Raw genomic sequence first — 20,143 nt, 5'->3', positions numbered from 1 at the left:
TTTGGTCGCAACTCTGTGGACAATATTCATACCCTCAAAACCATCCTCAAAATCTTTTGCGACGCTTCAGGTCAGATGATTAACTACAGTAAATCCAACATTTTCTACTCCAAAAATTCCCATCCTAAGTTCAAAAGATTGATCATGTGCACGCTCAAAGTTAAATATGCAACAACCTCAGAGAAATATCTTGGAGCCCAGTTATTTATTGGGGCGCAAAAGAAGAAGGTTTTCAATGATATTCTTCAGAAGATAAAAAACAAATTGGAGAAATGGAATCACAATTTCCTTTCACAGGCAGGGCACACTATTGTCATTTCGACAATAGCGGCAACCGTACCCCGATACCAAATGCAATGCTTTGCCCTTCCCAAAGGCATATGCAAAAGCATTTCGACTATGCAAAAGTCGTTCTAGTGGGGTAAGTCTAAGGGTATTTGTACCAAAAGTTGGTCCACAATCTGCCTTCCAAAAAAGCTAGGAGGTCTTGGAATTCATTCCCCAGAGCTGGACAACCAAGCGATGCAAAGTAAGCTCGCTTGGAGGATCAAATCGGAACCCAAAACAATTTGGGTTCAATTCCTAAAAGCTAAGTATTATAATAATATGGATAATCCGGATATAGCGAAGCCACACCACTCTTGGCATTGGAAAAAAATAAGCAAACAACTTAATAACATTGAAAAGTTCTCCACTTGGGAAGTACACAACGGCGAAAAAATAGATATATGGAAGGATAACTGGATTCCTACACTCTCCCACCCCCTAGTAATAACAATAACTCTCTTATATCTAAGGTTTCGCAGTTGATTGATCAAGATAAATGGAACGAGGATCTTCTCAATAATACATTCGATGTCACTACAAGAAATTTAATAATGTCGATCCCTATATCAGGAAATGACGAGGATCAAAGAAAATGGACCCTAACTAAATCCGACCAATTCTCGGTCAAATCCTTATATCAAAATCTATGCATAAGTATGAATTCGCCGTTACCATTATCACCGAACTGAAATTTCATATGGGCTATCCCAGTCATCCCTAGAATTAAAATTTTTATATGAAAAATATGTGTCAAAGCTCTCCCAGTGAGGGAAAGAATAGGTAAATACATTGATAAGAATTTGAATTGCCCAAACTGCAATGAAATTGAATCCATAGATCATGCTCTGCTACACTGTCCACTGGCAAAAAATATATGGTTTTACTTCAATATTATTCCTGAACACATATCCTCTGTGGCAGATTGGATGTTCACATGGGAACAGAAATCACAAAGTAGTATCACTGTCAATAATATACATTATGCTACAATACTTTGGAACATATGGAAAGCCCGTTGCGACCATTGCTTTCAACATGAAATTAATACGCTAGAAAAAATAAAATCTATGATTATTACCTTCCCCAAATATCTGAAAAATAATACAATCAAAACCAAAACAATACAAGATAAATGGAACCCACCTGAAATGTCTTTGGTGAAAATTAATGTTGGTGCTTCCTTCATCGACATTCAGAATGTTGCAGGTACAAGTTTTATCATACACAACAATGAATCTAAATTTCTAGAAGCACATGTTACAACCACTAGAAGCAGAAATGCTGAGGAAAGTGAAGCAATCGCAATTCTAAACGGTATGTTATGGGCTGAATCCCATAACTATAGTAAAATCATCACAGAAAGCGATAATATCAATATTATACAATATTTACAAAAAAATAGAAATGAAATACAATGGAAATCCAAAATTCATATCCAAAAAATACAGGACATCAAGCAAAGGCTGGAAACAGTTAAATTCTCTCATACAAACAGGAAATTCAATCAAGTGGCAGACAAGTTGGCAAAATGGGCAAGGAAGAGGAATATGACGCAGTCATGGAAGAATGTTCCTTATATAGTTTCTAGTATGTATTGTAATAGAACCCTTATTTATTAGTTTTAATATATTATCAATTTCAACAAAAAAAAATGAGTAACTACTGTATCTATTTTAACATTAAAATATTTAAATATAAATATCTCATATTAATTCATTAAGCTTATGGTTTTTTTTTTCGGAGTACAAGCCAGACTTTCATTAATAAGTGATAACGATCACGAAGTTACATTGTACATAATTCTTATTTCTCTCCTCAACTTCATAAGAGTTCCCTTCATCAAAAAAAAAACTTCATAAGAGTTACATAAGATAAGTAAATAGTACTTTCAAATGTAAAGTGCCTCATGAAGGGACAGAAATTGACATGACACAGACGCAAAAAAGACCCTAAAGGTCGACAAAAAAGATCCTAAAGATCGAGAATTAAAGACACTAAAGGTCAAGAATGAAAAGACCCTAAAGGTCGACAAAGATTGAAAAAAACTAAAACAAACACCGCCTCTTTCACCGGAAACCACCAACGTTGCCGGAAAACCTCCACTGTCGCCAGAGAACCGCCACCGTCGCCGGAAAACCGTCATTATCGCAACCCACTGTCCACCATAAACGCCATAACAACACCCCCATAAACACGACTGCCATGAACATCACCACCATTATCCCAGAGAACCACCAATCCTCATCCCAACACCGCCACCAATCACCCCTCCACCAGATCCGTCCACTATCCCACCATAAACACCATAACACCACCACCATAAACACCACCACCATGAACACCACCACCATGAACATCACCACCATCATTCCAGACCACCACCAATCCTCATCCCAACACCGCCTCTAATCATCCCCACACCAGATCCGTCCACTATCCTACCACTAAACCCCGCAACCACCATCATGACAGCAACCCTAAACACCACCATAAAACCATCGCCACCACGACCAGATCATTCCATAGTCAAATCTCATCACCCCAAAACCAAAAAACAATAGAAGAGAAAGAAAGAGGGAAAATAGATGAAACCCTCGCCAGATCTGGCGAGGGTTGAACAATACAGAGACTGATTAACGAAGAAACTTTGAAGAAGAAATGAAATCAAGTAACCGTTTATTAGGAGGCGCCGCCCATACGTCGGAAATCACTCAGCCACACTCGTTAACCTCAGACAGGAAATTCTGGCGTTTTCTGACAATCTGACGCGAGAAAGTATATTTTTTTGAAAATTCAAAATTTTTGGCCGAAATTTTGGGATCTCGTCCGGCAAACTCTTTATTCTCGTTTTCTCTCTCTCTAAAACCTTAAGAAAACCACGGTTGATTATCTTCTTCCTCTCTCTCTAAACTAATCTTCCTCTCTCTCTCTCTCTCTAATTTTTTTTTTGAAATTCTTCCTCTCTCTCTTTCTAAAAGCTTATCAACTTTTAATATCTCTCTCCCTCTCTCTAAATTTCTCCTCTCTCTAGACAAATATTTTGAAATCGGTTATATTTTTACCCTCTCTATCTTTTGAAAGATTATCGACTTCTGAAAATCCATCTTTTTCATTAAAACTCTTTATCTAAATAAATACATCTCGAAAGATTTGGAAACAAATTTTCCTATACTTTCTTTCCAAAAAGTGTCTATTACATAACCAAACAACTGGTACATAAAACAATTCCCGGTACACAAGAAAACTCCCACTTCAAAAATGTCTCGTACATAACGAAATAGCTAGTACACAAAACAATTCCCGGTAAACAAGAAAATTCTCAGTACAAAAGTGTCTAGTACACAAGAAAATTTTCAGTAAATAAAATAATTTCCGGTAAGAAACTTCCCAGTACAAAAGTGTCTAGTACACAAGAAAATTCTTAGTAAATAAAACAATTTCCGGTAAACAAGAAAATTTCCTGTACGGAAATGTCTAGTACACAAGAAAATTTCCAGTAAATCAAACGATTTCCTTGTACAAATCAATGGAAAACTACCAAAAATGAAGAAAATTTAAATCTACAGTGATAAGAAATTAATCTGGAAAAAAGAACGAAATTTGTTGAGATTTGAGAGATAAATTTGTTGAGATTAGAGAGAGAAATATGTGTGGGAGAAAATAAGATAAGGAGAAAAATCTGGGGAAAAAACGAAAATGGCAAGTTGGTAATTTTTGTAATGGATATTCTGTAAATTCGGGGGAAGTAAATGGTTTGATGGCAGGTGTGTCAGACTATTTTTTTTAAAAATCGCGTTTTCCGAAATTTTTTCGGTGGTGATTCTGTAATTTTGTGGAAAGTACAAAATCTGATGGAAGGGTTGTCAGATTATTTTCCAGAAAATTTCTTGTTTTCCGGGAATTTTTCGATGGCAATTTCGTAAATTTCAAAAAAGAGAAGGGTGTTTCGGAAATTTCATCTCCTCTTCTGACGCTTTGGACCTACTTTACATTTTTGGCATTAATGGATTGGGCTCTTATTTTGGGCCCAATTTTGGGTCATTTGTCCAATCCCCCTATTTAGTATCAATTACGTATATTTCTACAACAAAACACATTTAGTATAGTTAAAGTATGTCAAGATGCCAAAGTTACAATGTTTTTCCGTTTATATAAGTAATATGTTATTTATTGTTAAAGTTTCATACTTTATTTCATTTTTTTTATATGTGTCATACATAACACATTATGTATCAACAATGTTTCTTCTGAAAGGGAGAATGACTAAAATCCTTTTTTCTGGGAAGATTGGACCTTAATCCCTTCTTGAATTTTAATTTGGGCCTAAAACCCGTGGACCCTTATTATAACAGGAGAAAGATAAAAATGTCCCTTTTAACACTTACTTTGCCATCACTTATAAGTAATTTTCACTTTTTTTTTAAAGAAGAAGTAATTTTCACTTAGTAAGTGAAAAAACAAACGACCTAAAATTGCCGGCCCACACTTAATAAGTGAAAATCACTTAATAAGTGCAAAAATCAAACACCCTCTAAGTTGTTACACATCTTACTTTTTTATTTTATTTTATTTTTAATTTTACGAAAGGACCCAATGCCTTGATTTATTAGCTAATAAATGGCAATTGACTTACAATAAAACGGGAAATTTCACTTACCTCTATTGATGATGCATAAAATGTCCTGAGGTTGAGTGACGTCGACAAGTCAAGATCAGACCTGAAGTCCATCGGGTTAACCCGGCTTAAGGCAAGAGGACATCTGAATCCTTGACTAACCATTACGTACTCCCCTAACTGGGAGGTCGGTTAGAGGAACCAGCCATGTTTCACCCCCGACATGAACAGATTAGCCCTGGGATCTCAAAAGGAATGAAGGGGGTCCACGTAGGTTCGGTCGATGTCTCACGCCCTTAACTGGGGAGGCAGAAGCGCACTAGAAACCTACCGACTTAATCTCAGAATATCTTCAAAGATCTCAGTCGGCTACAGATCTCGAAGTGTTTAAGCAAGCTTGGACTTCACGAGTCTAAAAGAAGGAAATTTTTTGAGAAGATCTATCACCGCTTCGACTACACCGAAACAAGGTATACGACCCATTTCCTTCATTGTTTACTGACCTCCCCCCCTTTTTTTACAAAATAACAAATAGAGTTTCTTTAGTAGTTTCTGTGCACCAAACTATCGCCTCATCCCTCGAATCAAACAACCGCGACATATAAAAAAATACATTATGTGTTTTGCAAGATTTGAAACAATTCATACATTAGTAACAAGGTGTTCCACAAATTACATACCATGCCTTTTGGAAATAAATGTGATACATTGACATTTATTGGGATAGGTGTTCCATTTCCAGACATTGAAGAATCATTCGAATCAAGTTTAAAAGACTGAAAAGAGAATGAAAAAGAAATAAGTACATTGTTATAGGGTGCATTGTGTAGTGAATCTTTGATAAGTAAAGAATTTGGCCTGGTGAGAAGATTTATTCTTCATGAACTAAAATTTCTTTCCAGTGGTTGACTCACACTATTTCTTGTGTCAAAGTTATTTTGTTTGAATAGGTGAAAAATGTAGATGCAAAAAAAAAATGAAAAATTAATATTATATAATAAGGTTTTTTTTGTGAAAAAATGCAAAATTAATATTATATAAATTTTTATTCGAGCTTTTATGACTCACAATCTTATGACTGGTAGCTCTTAGGCTCCCCAATTTACTCGACATCTCTTTCATCTGTCCAAACATACTAACATCGTTTTTCCTATCTCCAAATTCTCCTTCTGTCTGATTGATCTCTATCTTTACACATTTTCTTCTTCTAAGATCTTTTCATTTTGTTACGGACTGAATGAATATGCTCTTGATGTCAAAAATTAGTGCATCTTATTAGTGGTTTCCAGGTTTTTAGCAAGTAGTTGATTATGTTGTTATCTTAACTAATTATTTTCTAGACTTCAGTAAGTGTTAGTAGTGGGGGTATTGGTAGCAGTAATGGATGTATTAGTGGGTAGTGTATGTAATGGTGGTGTAGTGGTCGAGTCTTGATAGGAAGTGGGTAGTTATAGTAGAGTCTATAAATAGAGTCCAGAATATGTTGAAAAGACAAGAAAAAAATTTGATGAATGTTAATTTCCTTAGTATTACTATTGAGTTGTGTGATTTGAATTGTTACTTCAAGTCATAGCTTTATTTTCTTCATGGTAACAGAGCTAGGTTGGAGAGAGTGTTAGTATTCAAAAGTTCTAGTTTTTAAGTTGAGTACAACCTGTTTGATAAAAGTCCAACAAGAAAAGTTTGGTTATTTTCTTTGTTTTCTGGTTTTGCTTGTTGCGATGAATGGTCGTAATGGTATCTCTCAAGTATGTGTGGAGAAACTTGTAGGTAATAACTACAAGTATTGGCGACTGTGTATGGAAGCTTATTTACAAGGTCAAGACTTATGGGATCTTGTTTGTTGTACCGATTCGTTAATTCCGGATGACACTCAAGAGAATGTCGAGTTGCGACGAAAGTGGAAGATAAAGTGCGGAAAAGCTCTTTTTGCTCTAAGAACATCAATAAGTAAAGAAATTATTGACCATGTTCGTGATGTGGATTCACCTAAACAAGTGTGGGAGACTCTTCAAAGGTTGTTTACTCAAAAGAATACAACAAGACTGCAATTCCTAGAAAATGAGCTTGCGGCATTAACTCAAGGAGGTACATCTATTTCAGAATATTTTTTGAAGATAAAAAATGTATGTGCAGAAATTTCAGAGCTAGATGTGGAGGAACCTATTAGCGAGGCACGGCTGCGTCGCTACCTTGTTCGTGGTTTACGGACGGAGTTCATGCCTTTCATCTCTTCAATTCAAGGTTGGGTAACTCAACCATCTATTATTGAATTGGAGAACTTGTTATCTAATCAGGAAGCCTTGATGAAGCAAATGTCAAATAAACCCGACACAGATGACGTACTTTTCACCAAAAATCAGTCAAAGTATAAAGCCGTTTCAAATTCTTCGTCAAGTTCAGGTGCAGAGATGGAGTCTGATCATAAAAGAAAATTAATCAAGTGTCACAGGTGTGGAAAGGTGGGTCATATTAAGCGAAATTGTCGTGTAAAATATGAACACTGCATTGAGTGTTATAGATGTGGAAGACGAGGTCATACCCAACAAAATTGTTGCGTAGAGCTCGAGGATGAAAATGCAAATGCTGTACATGATGAAAAAAATGATCAACCAAAGTGGGAACAATGTTTTTCTGTTGAGGTTGCAGCAAGACAAAGTGATAAAAACCTAAGTGAAGCTAATATATCTATCGATTATGATAAAGAATGGATTATTGATTCTGGCTGCTCACATCACGCAACCGAGAATCAATCACTGCTTTCTTCTATCCGTAAACATAATGGAGACCGGGCGATTATTACAGCAGATAACTCTATACATCCAGTGGTCAATGAAGGACAACTGAAGTTCATAGCTAAAAATACGTGTGGTGACTGCTTTGATGTTTATCATGTGCCAGGATTGAAGAAGAACCTCCTGTCAGTCTCACAAATAACTAAGTTTGGAAAGTATGTTCTGTTTGGTCCAGATGATGTGAAAGTTCTTGACAATTTGCAGACCTTGGTTGCTGATATTCTTCTCACTGGAAAGAAGAAGGAGTCATTATTTGTCATGACAGCAAGTGAAGCTTTTGTTGAAAATACAAGTCGTAATGATGGTGCATCTTTATGGCATGCCAGATTAGGCCATATTGGTTATCAACTGTTACAACAAATTTCTTCCAGAAGATTATTGGATGGTGTTCCTAACTTAGAGAAGATATATCAAGACGTAATTTGCCAAGGATGTCAATACGGTAAATCTCATCGCCTTCCTTTTAATAACTCATCTAATCGATCATCTACGTTGTTTGAATTAGTGCATTCAGATGTGATGGGGCCAACAAAAACACCAAGTAATCGTGGTTTTCACTACTTAATGATCATTTTTGGTGACTGCTCAAGATATACGTGGGTGTATTTTATGAAGAGTAAAAATGAGGCATTCTCTAAATTTGTGGAGTTCAGAAACAATGAAGAGAAGGAATTTGGGTCTAAAGTTAAGTGCTTAAGAACCGACAATGGAGGTGAATATATGTCCGAAGAATTTCTTAATTATTGCAGAGAACATGGTATTCGTAGACAAATGACTTGTCCAAAGACCCCACAACAGAATGGGGTAACTGAACGGTAGTTAGCACATCTCACCTCAATGAGTTTATCTTGGTTACATGATAAATATCTTCCTAGAGAGCTTTGAGCAGAAGCTATACCATGTGCTTGTCATGTAATAAATCGCCTCCCACCTTGGCCAGGTAAGGAAAAATCTCCATTTGAAGTATTATTTAATAGAAAACCAAATGTGAACTATTTTCGTGTATTTGGTTCTATTTGCTATGTCCATGTGCCTAAAATCAATAGAACTAAACTAGATCCAAGAGCAAGAAAATGTGTTTTTGTTGGCTATGACCCACACAGGAAAGGTTGGAAATGTATGGATCCAGAAACAATGAAAGTTGTTACATCACGAGATGTGGTGTTTGATGAGGTATCAACATATTACTCATCTTCAAACACTCCTACTGAATTGGGAGGTGATAGTAATGAATCTTCAGCTGTAGAAGGAGAAAGTTCGACAAGTATACAACTTGATGCTACTGATGGCTCCATCGTAGAAGAAAGGGGAGTGAGTCTACTGAAAAAACACACCAAGATAGGTCAATGAGAAGGACATCTATGAGGGAAAGAAAACAACCTGGTTATTTAAATAATTATGAGGTTCAATTAAACCCTTGTACTATTACTTCTTGTTTTCTTTCAGGAGCTATGGTTGGTCACGAGCCCTCATGCTATGATGAGGCAAAAGGAATTTCAGAATGGGAAGACGCAATGCAAGATGAGATCTCAGCCTTGGACAAGAACAACACATGGGAGCTCGTACCAAAACCAAAAGACGCTGAGTTAGTGACATGTAGATGGGTTTATAAATTGAAGAAGAAGGCAGATGGAACTGTGGACAGGTACAAAGGACGCCTGGTTGCACGAGGGTTCTCACAAAATTATGGGTTAGATTATGAAGAGACCTTCAGCCCAGTCGCCAAGATGGTGACAGTTAGAACCATAATCTCTTTGGATGCATGCAATTCGTGGAGTTTATGGCAGTTTGATGTAAAGAATGCATTTCTTTACGGTGAGTTGGATCGTGAAATATTTATGGAGCAACCCCAAGGTTTCATCTCAAAGAAATCTCCCCATTATGTTTGTTGACTCAAGAAGGCCTTGTATGGTCTAAAGCAAGCTCCACGAGCTTGGTACGGTAAGATTGCTCAATATCTTACCTTTTGTGGATTCAAAATTTCAAATTCAGATTCTAGTTTATTTGTGAAAATAAATTCCACATTGTGTACAATTCTTTTATTATATGTGGATGATATGATAATCACTGGAGATGATTTTGCTGAAATTACACGTCTGAGAGAGGATTTATCTATTCGATTTGAAATGAAGAATCTGGGCGAACTTGGATGTTTTCTTGGCCTTGAAGTGGAAAGATCAGATGGCTATTTTGTTTCTCAAAAGGGTTATGCTAGCAATCTGCTGGATCGTTTTGGTATGGGGGAGTCAAATGCAGTAACGACTCCTATGGAGCCATGTCTCAAGTTAAAGAAAGATGAAGGGAAGCCACTAAGTGATGCTACACTATTTCGACAACTTGTCGGTAATCTGATTTATTTAACCGTAACAAGACCTGACATTGCATATTCTGTAGGAATCGTTTCTCAATTTATGGAGAAACCTTGTGTTTCTCACTGGAATGCAGCAAAGAAAATTTTACGTTATGTGAAAGGAACTCTGGAGTTCGGGCTAATGTACAAAAATTGTACCAAATTCTACTTAAGTGGATTTGTTGATGCAGATTGGGCTGGTGATGTGAACGACAGACGTTCAACTACTGGTTATTGTTTCTATACAGGTTCCGCCACAATTTCATGGTGCAGCAAAAAGCAGCGTACTGTTGCACTTTCTAGTACTGAAGCTGAATATATAGCGGCAACTATGGCTACACAAGAATGTATATGGCTGAAGCGATTGATGGAAGATATTAACTCGAAGATGGATTATTCCATATCTATTAAATGTGACAATCAAAGTGCAGTGAAGTTAGCAGCCAATCCTATATTTCATGCTCGCAGCAAACACATTGAGATTCAATTTCATTTTGTCCGTGAGAAAGTACTTGATGGAGAAATTAAACTACATAATATTCGAAGTGAAGATCAAGTGGCAGATGTCTTTACTAAAGCACTTCCAAGAGCTAAGTCTGAAGAGTTCAGAACTATTCTTGGTATAATTGATCGTAAGAATGCACTAAGGGGGAGTGTCAAAAATTAGTGCATCTTATTAGTGGTTTCCAGATTTTTAGCAAGTAGTTGATTATGTTGTTATCTTAACTAATTATTTTCTAGACTTCAGTAAGTGTTAGTAGTGGGGGTATTGGTGGCAGTAATGGATGTATTAGTGGGTAGTGTATGTAATGGTGGTGTAGTGGTTGAGTCTTGATAGGAAGTGGGTAGTTATAGTAGAGTCTATAAATAGAGTCCAGAATATGTTGAAAAGACAAGAAAAAAATTTGATGAATGTTAATTTCCTTAGTATTACTATTGAGTTGTGTGATTTGAATTGTTACTTCAAGTCATAGCTTTATTTTCTTCACGTGATAGTTTCGCTATGACAAAAGGTAGTAGGGACTAGGGATAAAATTGGATTCAACTATTGGTTGGAAGTGGCGGGTGAGTTGTCCAATAAGAGTGAATTTGTTTATTAGGATCTAACCACAAGTGATGAAAATTAACAAACACATAGTCCTTTATGCCATGTTTTAAAGTTTTATTATATATATATGATATTCATGGTATTCTTGCTTGTCTCTCCTCTCTCTATCTCTCTCTCTATATGTCTTTCAACTTTGCTTTACAACAATGATTGTAAAAATATACGACCGAGCTAATTTCTTGATAGTAATGAAAAGGACATCTCTCTCTCTATATGTCTTTCAACTTTGTTTTACAACAATGATAGTAAAAATATACGACCGAGCTAATTTCTTGATAGTAATGAAAAGGACATTGTTTCCTTCAAAAGAAATAAATATCATTTCTTAAAGAAAGAGATGTATAATCAAACTATAATAAGTAGTTACATCTTTGTATATCTAAATGCTAAGATTATGTATTTCTAAAAGTTCATGGGTTGAAAAGTTGGGATACATGGAATCTTTTAGTTGCCAAATGGTATAGTATCATAATATGAGTTTTTTCTTTGCTATCTCCTGCTGTCTGACGCGTCTGAATAGTTATTGGAAGTTTTGTCTCTTAAAATTAGGTACAATACGTTTGAATGAGATTCTAAATTCCGAAATAACTTGAAGTGACTGTTGTGCCCCTAATTAAGACAAGTTTGATTCAGATATTCGGATTCAAATGAGTCGGACTCGGACAACGAAATAATGGCCACCTTGAATATGTGGAGCTAAGATTACTAACCGTCCTTATTTGAGAAAAAAGAATGATTTACGGAGAAATATCAACCCCAAATTCTCAGTTATAAATATAAACCATCAGACTTTCTCCCTTCTATTTTGTCTGCATTGAAACGAAAACTAATTTCACAGGTGATAGAACATGGGCGAAATCCAGCCGAAATTTGAAGTATACGACTAGATTTCACCAACAATGTTAGAAAGAAAAGCATGGACCAAAATCAGGTCGTCCACACCGGATTCCGCCAAATTTGGACGAATAGTTTCGAACATCCAATCACTTTTGAACTAGTTTATGGTTTATCATTATTGTGTGCCAAACCTAAATGAAAAAAAAAAAGAGATTTCTTAGCCCAGAAGAGAAAAAGTTGTACCCAACTTGAACTTGTTTTTATGACGTACGGTCTAAGAGTGTAGAGGAGAAAAGTATAACCAACATTTGACCACAACCATTGTACCACTATACCTAATGAAACAACAACCCTCTCTTTATCCTTCCAATGGGTATCAAGGAAACATGAATAGCTCCTTGTTTTGCTGCCCAATCATCCACATCTCTCTCATCTCTTTCTCTAGGTATATATATACCCTTTTGACTACTACCCAAATCACATCAAACTCCTCACCAATCTTCTTCTTCATTTAGCTCTATCTATTCAATTATTGAATCATGGTTTTCTTCTTAGGAAGTTTGTTGATTAACTGTTCTCTCAAACTAGATCATCTTCATCAAAAACACTTCTCTTCCACTACCCTTTCAACTTCTCTCTTCAATTTTGAATCAGAGGTATCCAATTCTCTATTTCAATTACTTCTCTCTTTGGGTAATTCTAATCAAAGCTCTTCTTCTCCAACCACCACCACCACCACCTTGACATTTCCATGGATTCACAATTGCTTGAAGATCTTAATACCCAATTTACAAAAAGCATTCATGAATCTTATTTCAGATATAGATTACCCAATGACTAATTGGGAGATGATTCTCATTGATGAGTATCTAAATTACACCTTCAAGTCTATGGAATTCTTGAATTCCATTACTTCTTCCATTACTAATCTTGATCAAGCTCTAATGACACTCTCTCATGTCTTAAGCCTCGTCGAATCTTCTTCTTCATCTTCGGTTTTGTCGGAAAGTCTAAAACCAATAAAACGACAGCCTTGTACTAGTTCTAAGAAACACTACTATGAAAAGCAAACAGAGAAGAAACAAGTAGAAATGAGATTTTCCTCGGAAAAAGAATTTGTTGTTCATCAAGCTCTAATGATCAAGAAGAGTGTTTGCAATTGGGTTTTTCGAGTAGTCGAGTTTAGTATTAGTGGAAATGTGCAAATGGGTATGGAAATTGAACTACCACCTTTTTCATCGTCGTTGGTAAATCTACAACTAAGTAGTGTTTCTAAAGTGATGAGAGAGGAAATGTGGGCGTTAAAGGAGGTGGCTGACATAAACGAAACGGTGGGCCGGATCCGTTGGGCTGTTGCTGGTGCCGGAGGAAGGGGAAGTGAAGAACAGATTGATGACGAAGTAAATGAATTAAAAGGAAAACTGAAGGTATTAGGAAAGCTAGTTGAAGATGTTAAAGAAGAAGTCAATAGTCTCTTCTCACAAGTTCTATTGAGAAGAAATGAATTTCTTGATAGTTTTCAGCAAAGGAAGAACAACCAAAAGTAACAATATAAACTGTTTTTTCCTACTTGGTGTATATTCAATTCATTCTGCATTTTATGGTTTTGTTTTCACTATTTTGATATACAATTTGTGACATTAGTTCTAAACAATGATCTTATTTCTTATTCAATTACTAAGCAAACGGTTGGGATAATCTCACATGGGTCGTGGAAGAGGCAGTCAGTTCGGAATGTCTCACGTTTTAAACCAGTTTTTGGGTAAGAGAACCCAAAACGACACAACACTAACGAAGAAGCAAAAATTTTCGACCTAATAGTCTACTGAAGTCAAAACCAATTTGTGAAAAGAATGATAGTTGAGATAATCCAATATCCCTAGTAAAAGGGCAAGTGGTCATGTCATAAATCTGCGGTAAGTTCATCATTGGGGAGAAAGCCCAAGACTACCCAACAAACAACTCTACTATGCAAGATTTTAGCGAAAAAACCGTAAAAATGTCTCAAGTTAATCAAACCAAATTTACGAAACAACTAATGACCAATTTAACATGATCATCCAAGGTAAACTAAAATCTATAACTTTTCATCTCCCTCACTGCAAAATAAGCTAATCAGGTACAATTATATTTGATTTCAACCTATATCTTAACTAGTATCACTAGAGATGATTCTCATTGAAGAATTTATAACCTTGGAGCCTAGTGCTGCAAGAATCACTCTGAAGAGAAACCTCTCTCAGGTGCTTTCGTCTTGTGATATGAGTCAGGCGCCAACCGGAAAAAAAGGAACAACAATGAAACTAATAAGGTAGCTCCTACGCAACCACAACTTCAAGCCCAAGAACTTGCTTCAAGTAACTAAAGAAATTAACACTAGTGCACGTATTGTAAAATTTTAATAGAATCTTGACTTTAGAAACTAAACAGACTAGACTAGTAGTACTTTCATAATATAGAGCAACAAAATGGGAGACTAATATATGATTGAGTGGAGAGTGCGTTGACTTACAATCATTCTTTGACTCAATTAATGTAGTCAACCTCAAGAATCTGTTTCAAGTCAGAACAGAAAAGTTTAGCGGAAAAATCCAAATTCATGCTGATGTGAAATATTTGTTATTTCGTCACGAACACTGTACCAAAAGAATGACATGGCATGATTTATTAGGAACTATGAAGAGGACAAGTGAAATTTTTTTTCGTAACGATGGTGAACACAATGATGCTACATGAGTACACATCTATTACCGGGATAGTACGAGCATAGGTTAAACTACGAACATTCAAAAACAGGAAGACACGATAAAATAACAGAAACTGAACCCTACTCAGGCATACTTGGACAAGCTACTAGTCTTCATAACAAAACCGAAACAATAAGAATGTTAATAAGGACTCACCAGAAGACATTCTTGTATCACATTTATTACTTCCAACCGAAGTGTATAATGTTTTGTAGCCAAGGTTTCTTACTTTGAAGAAACAGAAGATATGAAAACAGCTACAATGATTACTCGTCACGGGTTGGCTTGCTTCCTCTTCCTCCCATCAAGTTAAACACCATCCCTTTTCACTTTTAATTAGCTTCATGAATGGAGGATTTCTCTTTGCTAGGTTTTGAAATTGGTGAGTTTAGGAATGTTAAATCAATATCTCTTTCCATTGATGTTGTTATCTTATTCGAATTGTCGACTGTATACCATTTTCGAAGTGCAGAAGCTATCAGCAGCAGGACTTGATGATGGTGAAGATCCATGGTATTAGCAATTGCTGATCTCACATTAGTGACCCACTATTCGAAAACTGGTGCACGGTAGCCGAGGAAAATATCAAAAGATAAACTTCAACCAGACAGAATTTAGAATACAAACACTGGCTTTAATCCAGTTATAGATCTGGTTGTATATTTATTAGGTGGTACTCGTAGTGGAATGTCAAAGAAGATCAAGAAGAATCTTTTCTTTTCACATACAATAAGCAAGAGATACAATCTAATGACAAACTTTATTTGTATTTGTCATTGTAATATACTCATCCATTAGCCGAAATACTCTTAAGAAGTTTATAAAATTTCGGCAAACAAAATAAACTATAAGAAATAAAAGCAACAGTCGTGGCACAATCTCTAACGTTATTGTAAATTTCAAAAATTATAGTCAACGTATTTGTGAAAGGTTTTCTCTAGAGTGTTCAATCAACATCTATTTTCATTGATGCAGTTATCTTATTCGATTTGTCGACTGCATACCATTTTCACAACTTTTCCCCTTAATATCTTTGTACCCTAAGATAATGTTGAAAAGTTACCAAAATTGCTAATATGTAAACTTTGATAGGGAAGCATGATAAAGATGGTGAATGACTTTTTAAAGTTTTTCGCACAATATCTCTAACGTTATTGTAAATTTCAAAAACTAATTAGTCAATGTATTTGTGGAGCAAAACAAAATAAACTAAATGCAATTTAGTATTGTGACAAGGTCCGTAGTTATGAAGCCACAAATTCATCAAGAACATAGGGCAAAGTAGCGAAGGACCTCTTAGAGTTTTTCGATTTAATTTTTCCTTTGAGAACAACAAAATCAAGACTCTGGACGTAAAGATGCTAGCAGCAAGAAAACTTGATGAAGGGGAAGTCCAAGTTGATCAAAGCAATTCAGCCATAGGTATAAAAGATGACAGTCAAAATTGATCTTCATCAAGAAAAGAACTAGCCAGTTAGGTGGATAGGACAAGAGACTTTTGAAAACTGTTTATATGAAAACAGTATTGGTATGAGAATTATTTTGTTCTATTAGCTATTAAGATCAGAGAAGAGTGGAAAGGAAAAGAAGAAACCTGGATGTTGCTAGATCTGCACCAGAATCCAAATCATCGAACGAATTGCACCACCTACAAAAATCAATGAAAAAGATGAAAGCACTTGATGAAAGAAAAAGAGAGGGAACTTAGATGAGGCCTCGTAGCTTTTCGCAGTCTCCTGTGTCTCTCGATTAATAAACGTATAGATGCAAAACCGTAAACACAAACATAAGTTGGAAGTATTAGAAAATGATACAAAGACATCCTTTAATTGCTTGGGACGAGCAATTTGGCCTCTATTGTCTTTGCCGCCAACCAATGCGGGTAGCATTGATAATTGAACTTTGGTGGATCTTCACCATCTTCAATTCATGCTGCTAGTTTGGTGCTAGAATGTTTACATTCAGATATTTGATGTTAGAGTTCCCATGAAAGCTAAATAGTCTAAGACTAATTAGTATATCAACTTCAACTTTATAAGAATAATGAAACCAAATACTAAAATATGAGGAATACAATAAGTTTCACTTAAAAAGTACACGGAGCCATGGAGGAGCTCGACTTATAATCTTGCTTGACTCCATCAATTGCTGGAGTAGCGGACAGTTTTAGATTTTTGAGCTCCTCCACAGAAAGCAAATTTACAAGCAAGGAAATAACGCCATCGCCAGGGGAAAATTCTCTTTCACGCATCTTCTGAAGCATTTGCATTGCCTCATCAATCTTACGCTTTTTAAGCAAACCCAGAATGATGGTATCATAAGTGATGCAATTGGGTAAGCAACCCTTCCCTTCCATTTCACTGATCAATTTGTAAGCCTCAGACAACCTCCCGTTCTTGCAATGGCATTTAACCATTGTAGTATATGTTACAATGTCAGGCACTAATCCTATGTTTGAAATTTTATCAAATAATTTTTCTGCATTTTCATATTTTTCCGCCTTGACCAACCCATCAATTAGAGTACTATAAATTTCTATATCAACTTTAAAGCCACTACCCTCCATTAACTGAAGTACCTCCATTGCCGTATCAATATCTTGGTTCTTACAAAGGCCATCAAACAATGAGCCAATTGTAACTAGATCAGGAGTTAGCCCGCACGTTTGCATCTCAATAAACAACTTCTTTGCAGTTCCAAGTCTTCCACCCTTGCCATGTCCAGATATTAGTATATTGTATGTGTATTCAGTGGGTTTACATCCCTTCTGTTTCATTTTTTCTAAAAGTTGCATAGCTTCGTCCAACCTGCAACTTTTACAGTAACCATTTATCAAAGTACTGTACGTGACAACATTGGGTTCCAATCCTGTATTTACCATTGACTCAAACATTTTCACTGCCTCCTCCAATTGACCTGTCAAACAGAACCCATTAATCATCGTGTTGTATGTAAGAAAATCAGGTTGTGCTCCCAATTTATCCATTAATTGAAATAACTCCATAGCATCTTTCATCATCCCTTCTTTACATATGGAATCTACTATGATATTGAACGTCACTAAGGTGGGTGAAATCCCATGTTTCACCATTTGATCGAAAAATGTTCTTGCTTTCTTCCACTGTCCACATTGGCAAAATCCATGAATTAGAGAATTATAAGTCACCACATTCGCTGTAATTCCTTGACTATGCATCTGGTCAAAGAGACTAACAGCTTCACTTAACTGTCCACATTGGCAAAAACCATGGATTAGAGTATTATAAGTCACCACATTCGCTGTAATTCCCCGACTATGCATCTGGTCAAAGAGACTAACAGCTTCACTTAACTGTCCACATTGGCAAAAACCATGGATTAGAGTATTATAAGTCACCACATTCGCTGTAATTCCCCGACTATGCATCTGGTCAAAGAGACTAACAGCTTCACTTAACTGTCCACATTGGCAAAAACCATGGATTAGAGTATTATAAGTCACCACATTCGCTGTAATTCCCCGACTATGCATCTGGTCAAAGAGACTAACTGCTTCACTTAACTGTCCACATTGGCAAAGACCACGGATTAGTGAATTAAAAGTGACCACATTAGCTTTAATTCCTTGACCAGACATCTCGTCAAAAAGTTTAACTGCCTCACTGAATTGGCTTAATTTGCAGAGTGCATCTATTATCACATTGTATGTAACAACATCAGGAGACAAACTCCATATCTTTACCATCTTGATTTGGAATTCGATAGCAAGACCCACTTCACCAATTCTACAAAGGCCAGTTATAAGAGTTCCACATGAAACAATACTGGGTTGAATCCCACAGTCAGTCATTTTATCAAACACTTGAAGGGCAGCGTCGATCTTTTTCTGCAGACACAGCCCTTTAATAAGTGTATTGAAAGTGATCAAATCAGGCTCATAACCACTCTTTAGACATTTTCCCATAACAGAGAATGCATAGTTAACCTGCCCTAATTGACAGCAACAGTTGATCAAAATACTAATTGTGAACAAATCAATTTGGATTCCAACCAAGATCATCTTTTTATAGAGGGTAAACACATCTGAGTAGGATCTAATTTTGGCAAGTGAACTCAATAGTTGATTAAAGGTAGAGATAGAAGGAATTGGTTTAATGGAAACCAATTTATCAAAGTAATCTAGGGCATTATGAAGATTCTTGATATTTCCAGACTTGCATTGATTTATTACATAACTTGCAAATTTGGTAGAACTCGCTTTAGCTGAAGAAGAAGAAGAATGGGAATAACTGGACAAAATCTTTTCTGGTTTTGGAGAATGATTGAAGGAAGAAACTACAACTAGTCTTTTAAAGAGGATTTTCATTTTGACCCTTTTTACGAAAATTTGTTTAGTTTCATCTTAAATCTATGATTGAACGAAGTTGCCTTGTGGTGAGAAAAACACAAGTTGCTTTTTTTTTTTTAAGTTGTCTTTAAATGTCCATTACTCTCACTTTTCCACCTCCTTTCCTCTCTCTGCCAAGTCACTTACAATGCGAATAATTTGTCCTTCGACCAAGGTGACAATGCGAACAATTTGTCAGATAGGACAATTGATGTGGAAGATCATCAAGTCCGATTGATTTAGGGATCGTAGAGTTGTAGCTAGAGACCAACTACGATCGTCGAATTACGAAGTAATTCGCGGCTAACTTCGATCGGATCCTACAACGGGTTACACATAAGAGTGACAAATTGATATAGGATATGACTAGTGGGAGTAAGATATAATCATGGGAGTGTCCCATAAACATATCTCATAGGCCTAAAAAGGAATGAGGCAAAGATAGTACAAAAGGCCCAAAAACGGGGTTTTGGGCCTAGGCCGATTCGGGCACTTTTAGGGCTCGGATTGGGTTGATTTTTGGAGGGACGTTTCCTTATGTTATGAACATTAAATCTGCCAATTTTGGTTGGGTTTAGACGTCATCTCCTTAGGGAATTGAGAAAATATCAACTAGTTGCTATTTTCGATAATTTCCCTAAATCTTATTCTAAAGGGTGTTTTAGGAAACCTAAAAGGAGGTGGATTCTTATTAGGGTTCTATATAAATACTCTTAGGGCAGAGAATAAGGTGTGAAATTTCTCTCTAAGCTTCTTACTCTACCACATCAAGTAGAGAGGAGAAAGTGAGCTAATTCCCATTAACTATCTATCTAGTCAAGAAGAAAAGAGTTCTTCTTCCAACCACCATTGGTGTGCTAGCTATACAACAAGGTGGGAGATCAAATTGATTGCTCGTGTCCCAAGTAGAGGAGCTACGCTTGAAGCTCTTGGTCTTCTCATAAGCAATTGGAAAGGTTCGAGGGAAAACTAGCGAATAAGGTATTTATCTTTCTAGT

At 36.2% G+C, this 20,143-nt stretch overlaps 1 protein-coding gene across 1 annotated transcript; it reads right to left on the bottom strand.

Annotated features, from left to right (window-relative positions):
- Window positions 1-16,791: 16,791 nt before the first annotated feature.
- On the bottom strand, window positions 16,792-19,225 carry LOC147558795 (uncharacterized). Its single transcript, XM_086660467.1, has one exon. It carries the CDS (start codon window positions 19,122-19,124, stop codon window positions 16,866-16,868), a length of 2,259 nt encoding a protein of 752 aa, XP_086516593.1. The 5' UTR covers window positions 19,125-19,225; the 3' UTR covers window positions 16,792-16,865.
- Window positions 19,226-20,143: the final 918 nt, after the last annotated feature.

Source organism: Eschscholzia californica, unplaced genomic scaffold (assembly GCF_041429995.1).
Source record: "Eschscholzia californica isolate CP2 unplaced genomic scaffold, dmEscCali1.0.p SCAF_2, whole genome shotgun sequence".
Classification (NCBI taxonomy): domain Eukaryota; kingdom Viridiplantae; phylum Streptophyta; class Magnoliopsida; order Ranunculales; family Papaveraceae; genus Eschscholzia; species Eschscholzia californica.
This window is presented reverse-complemented; position numbering and strand designations above follow the sequence as displayed.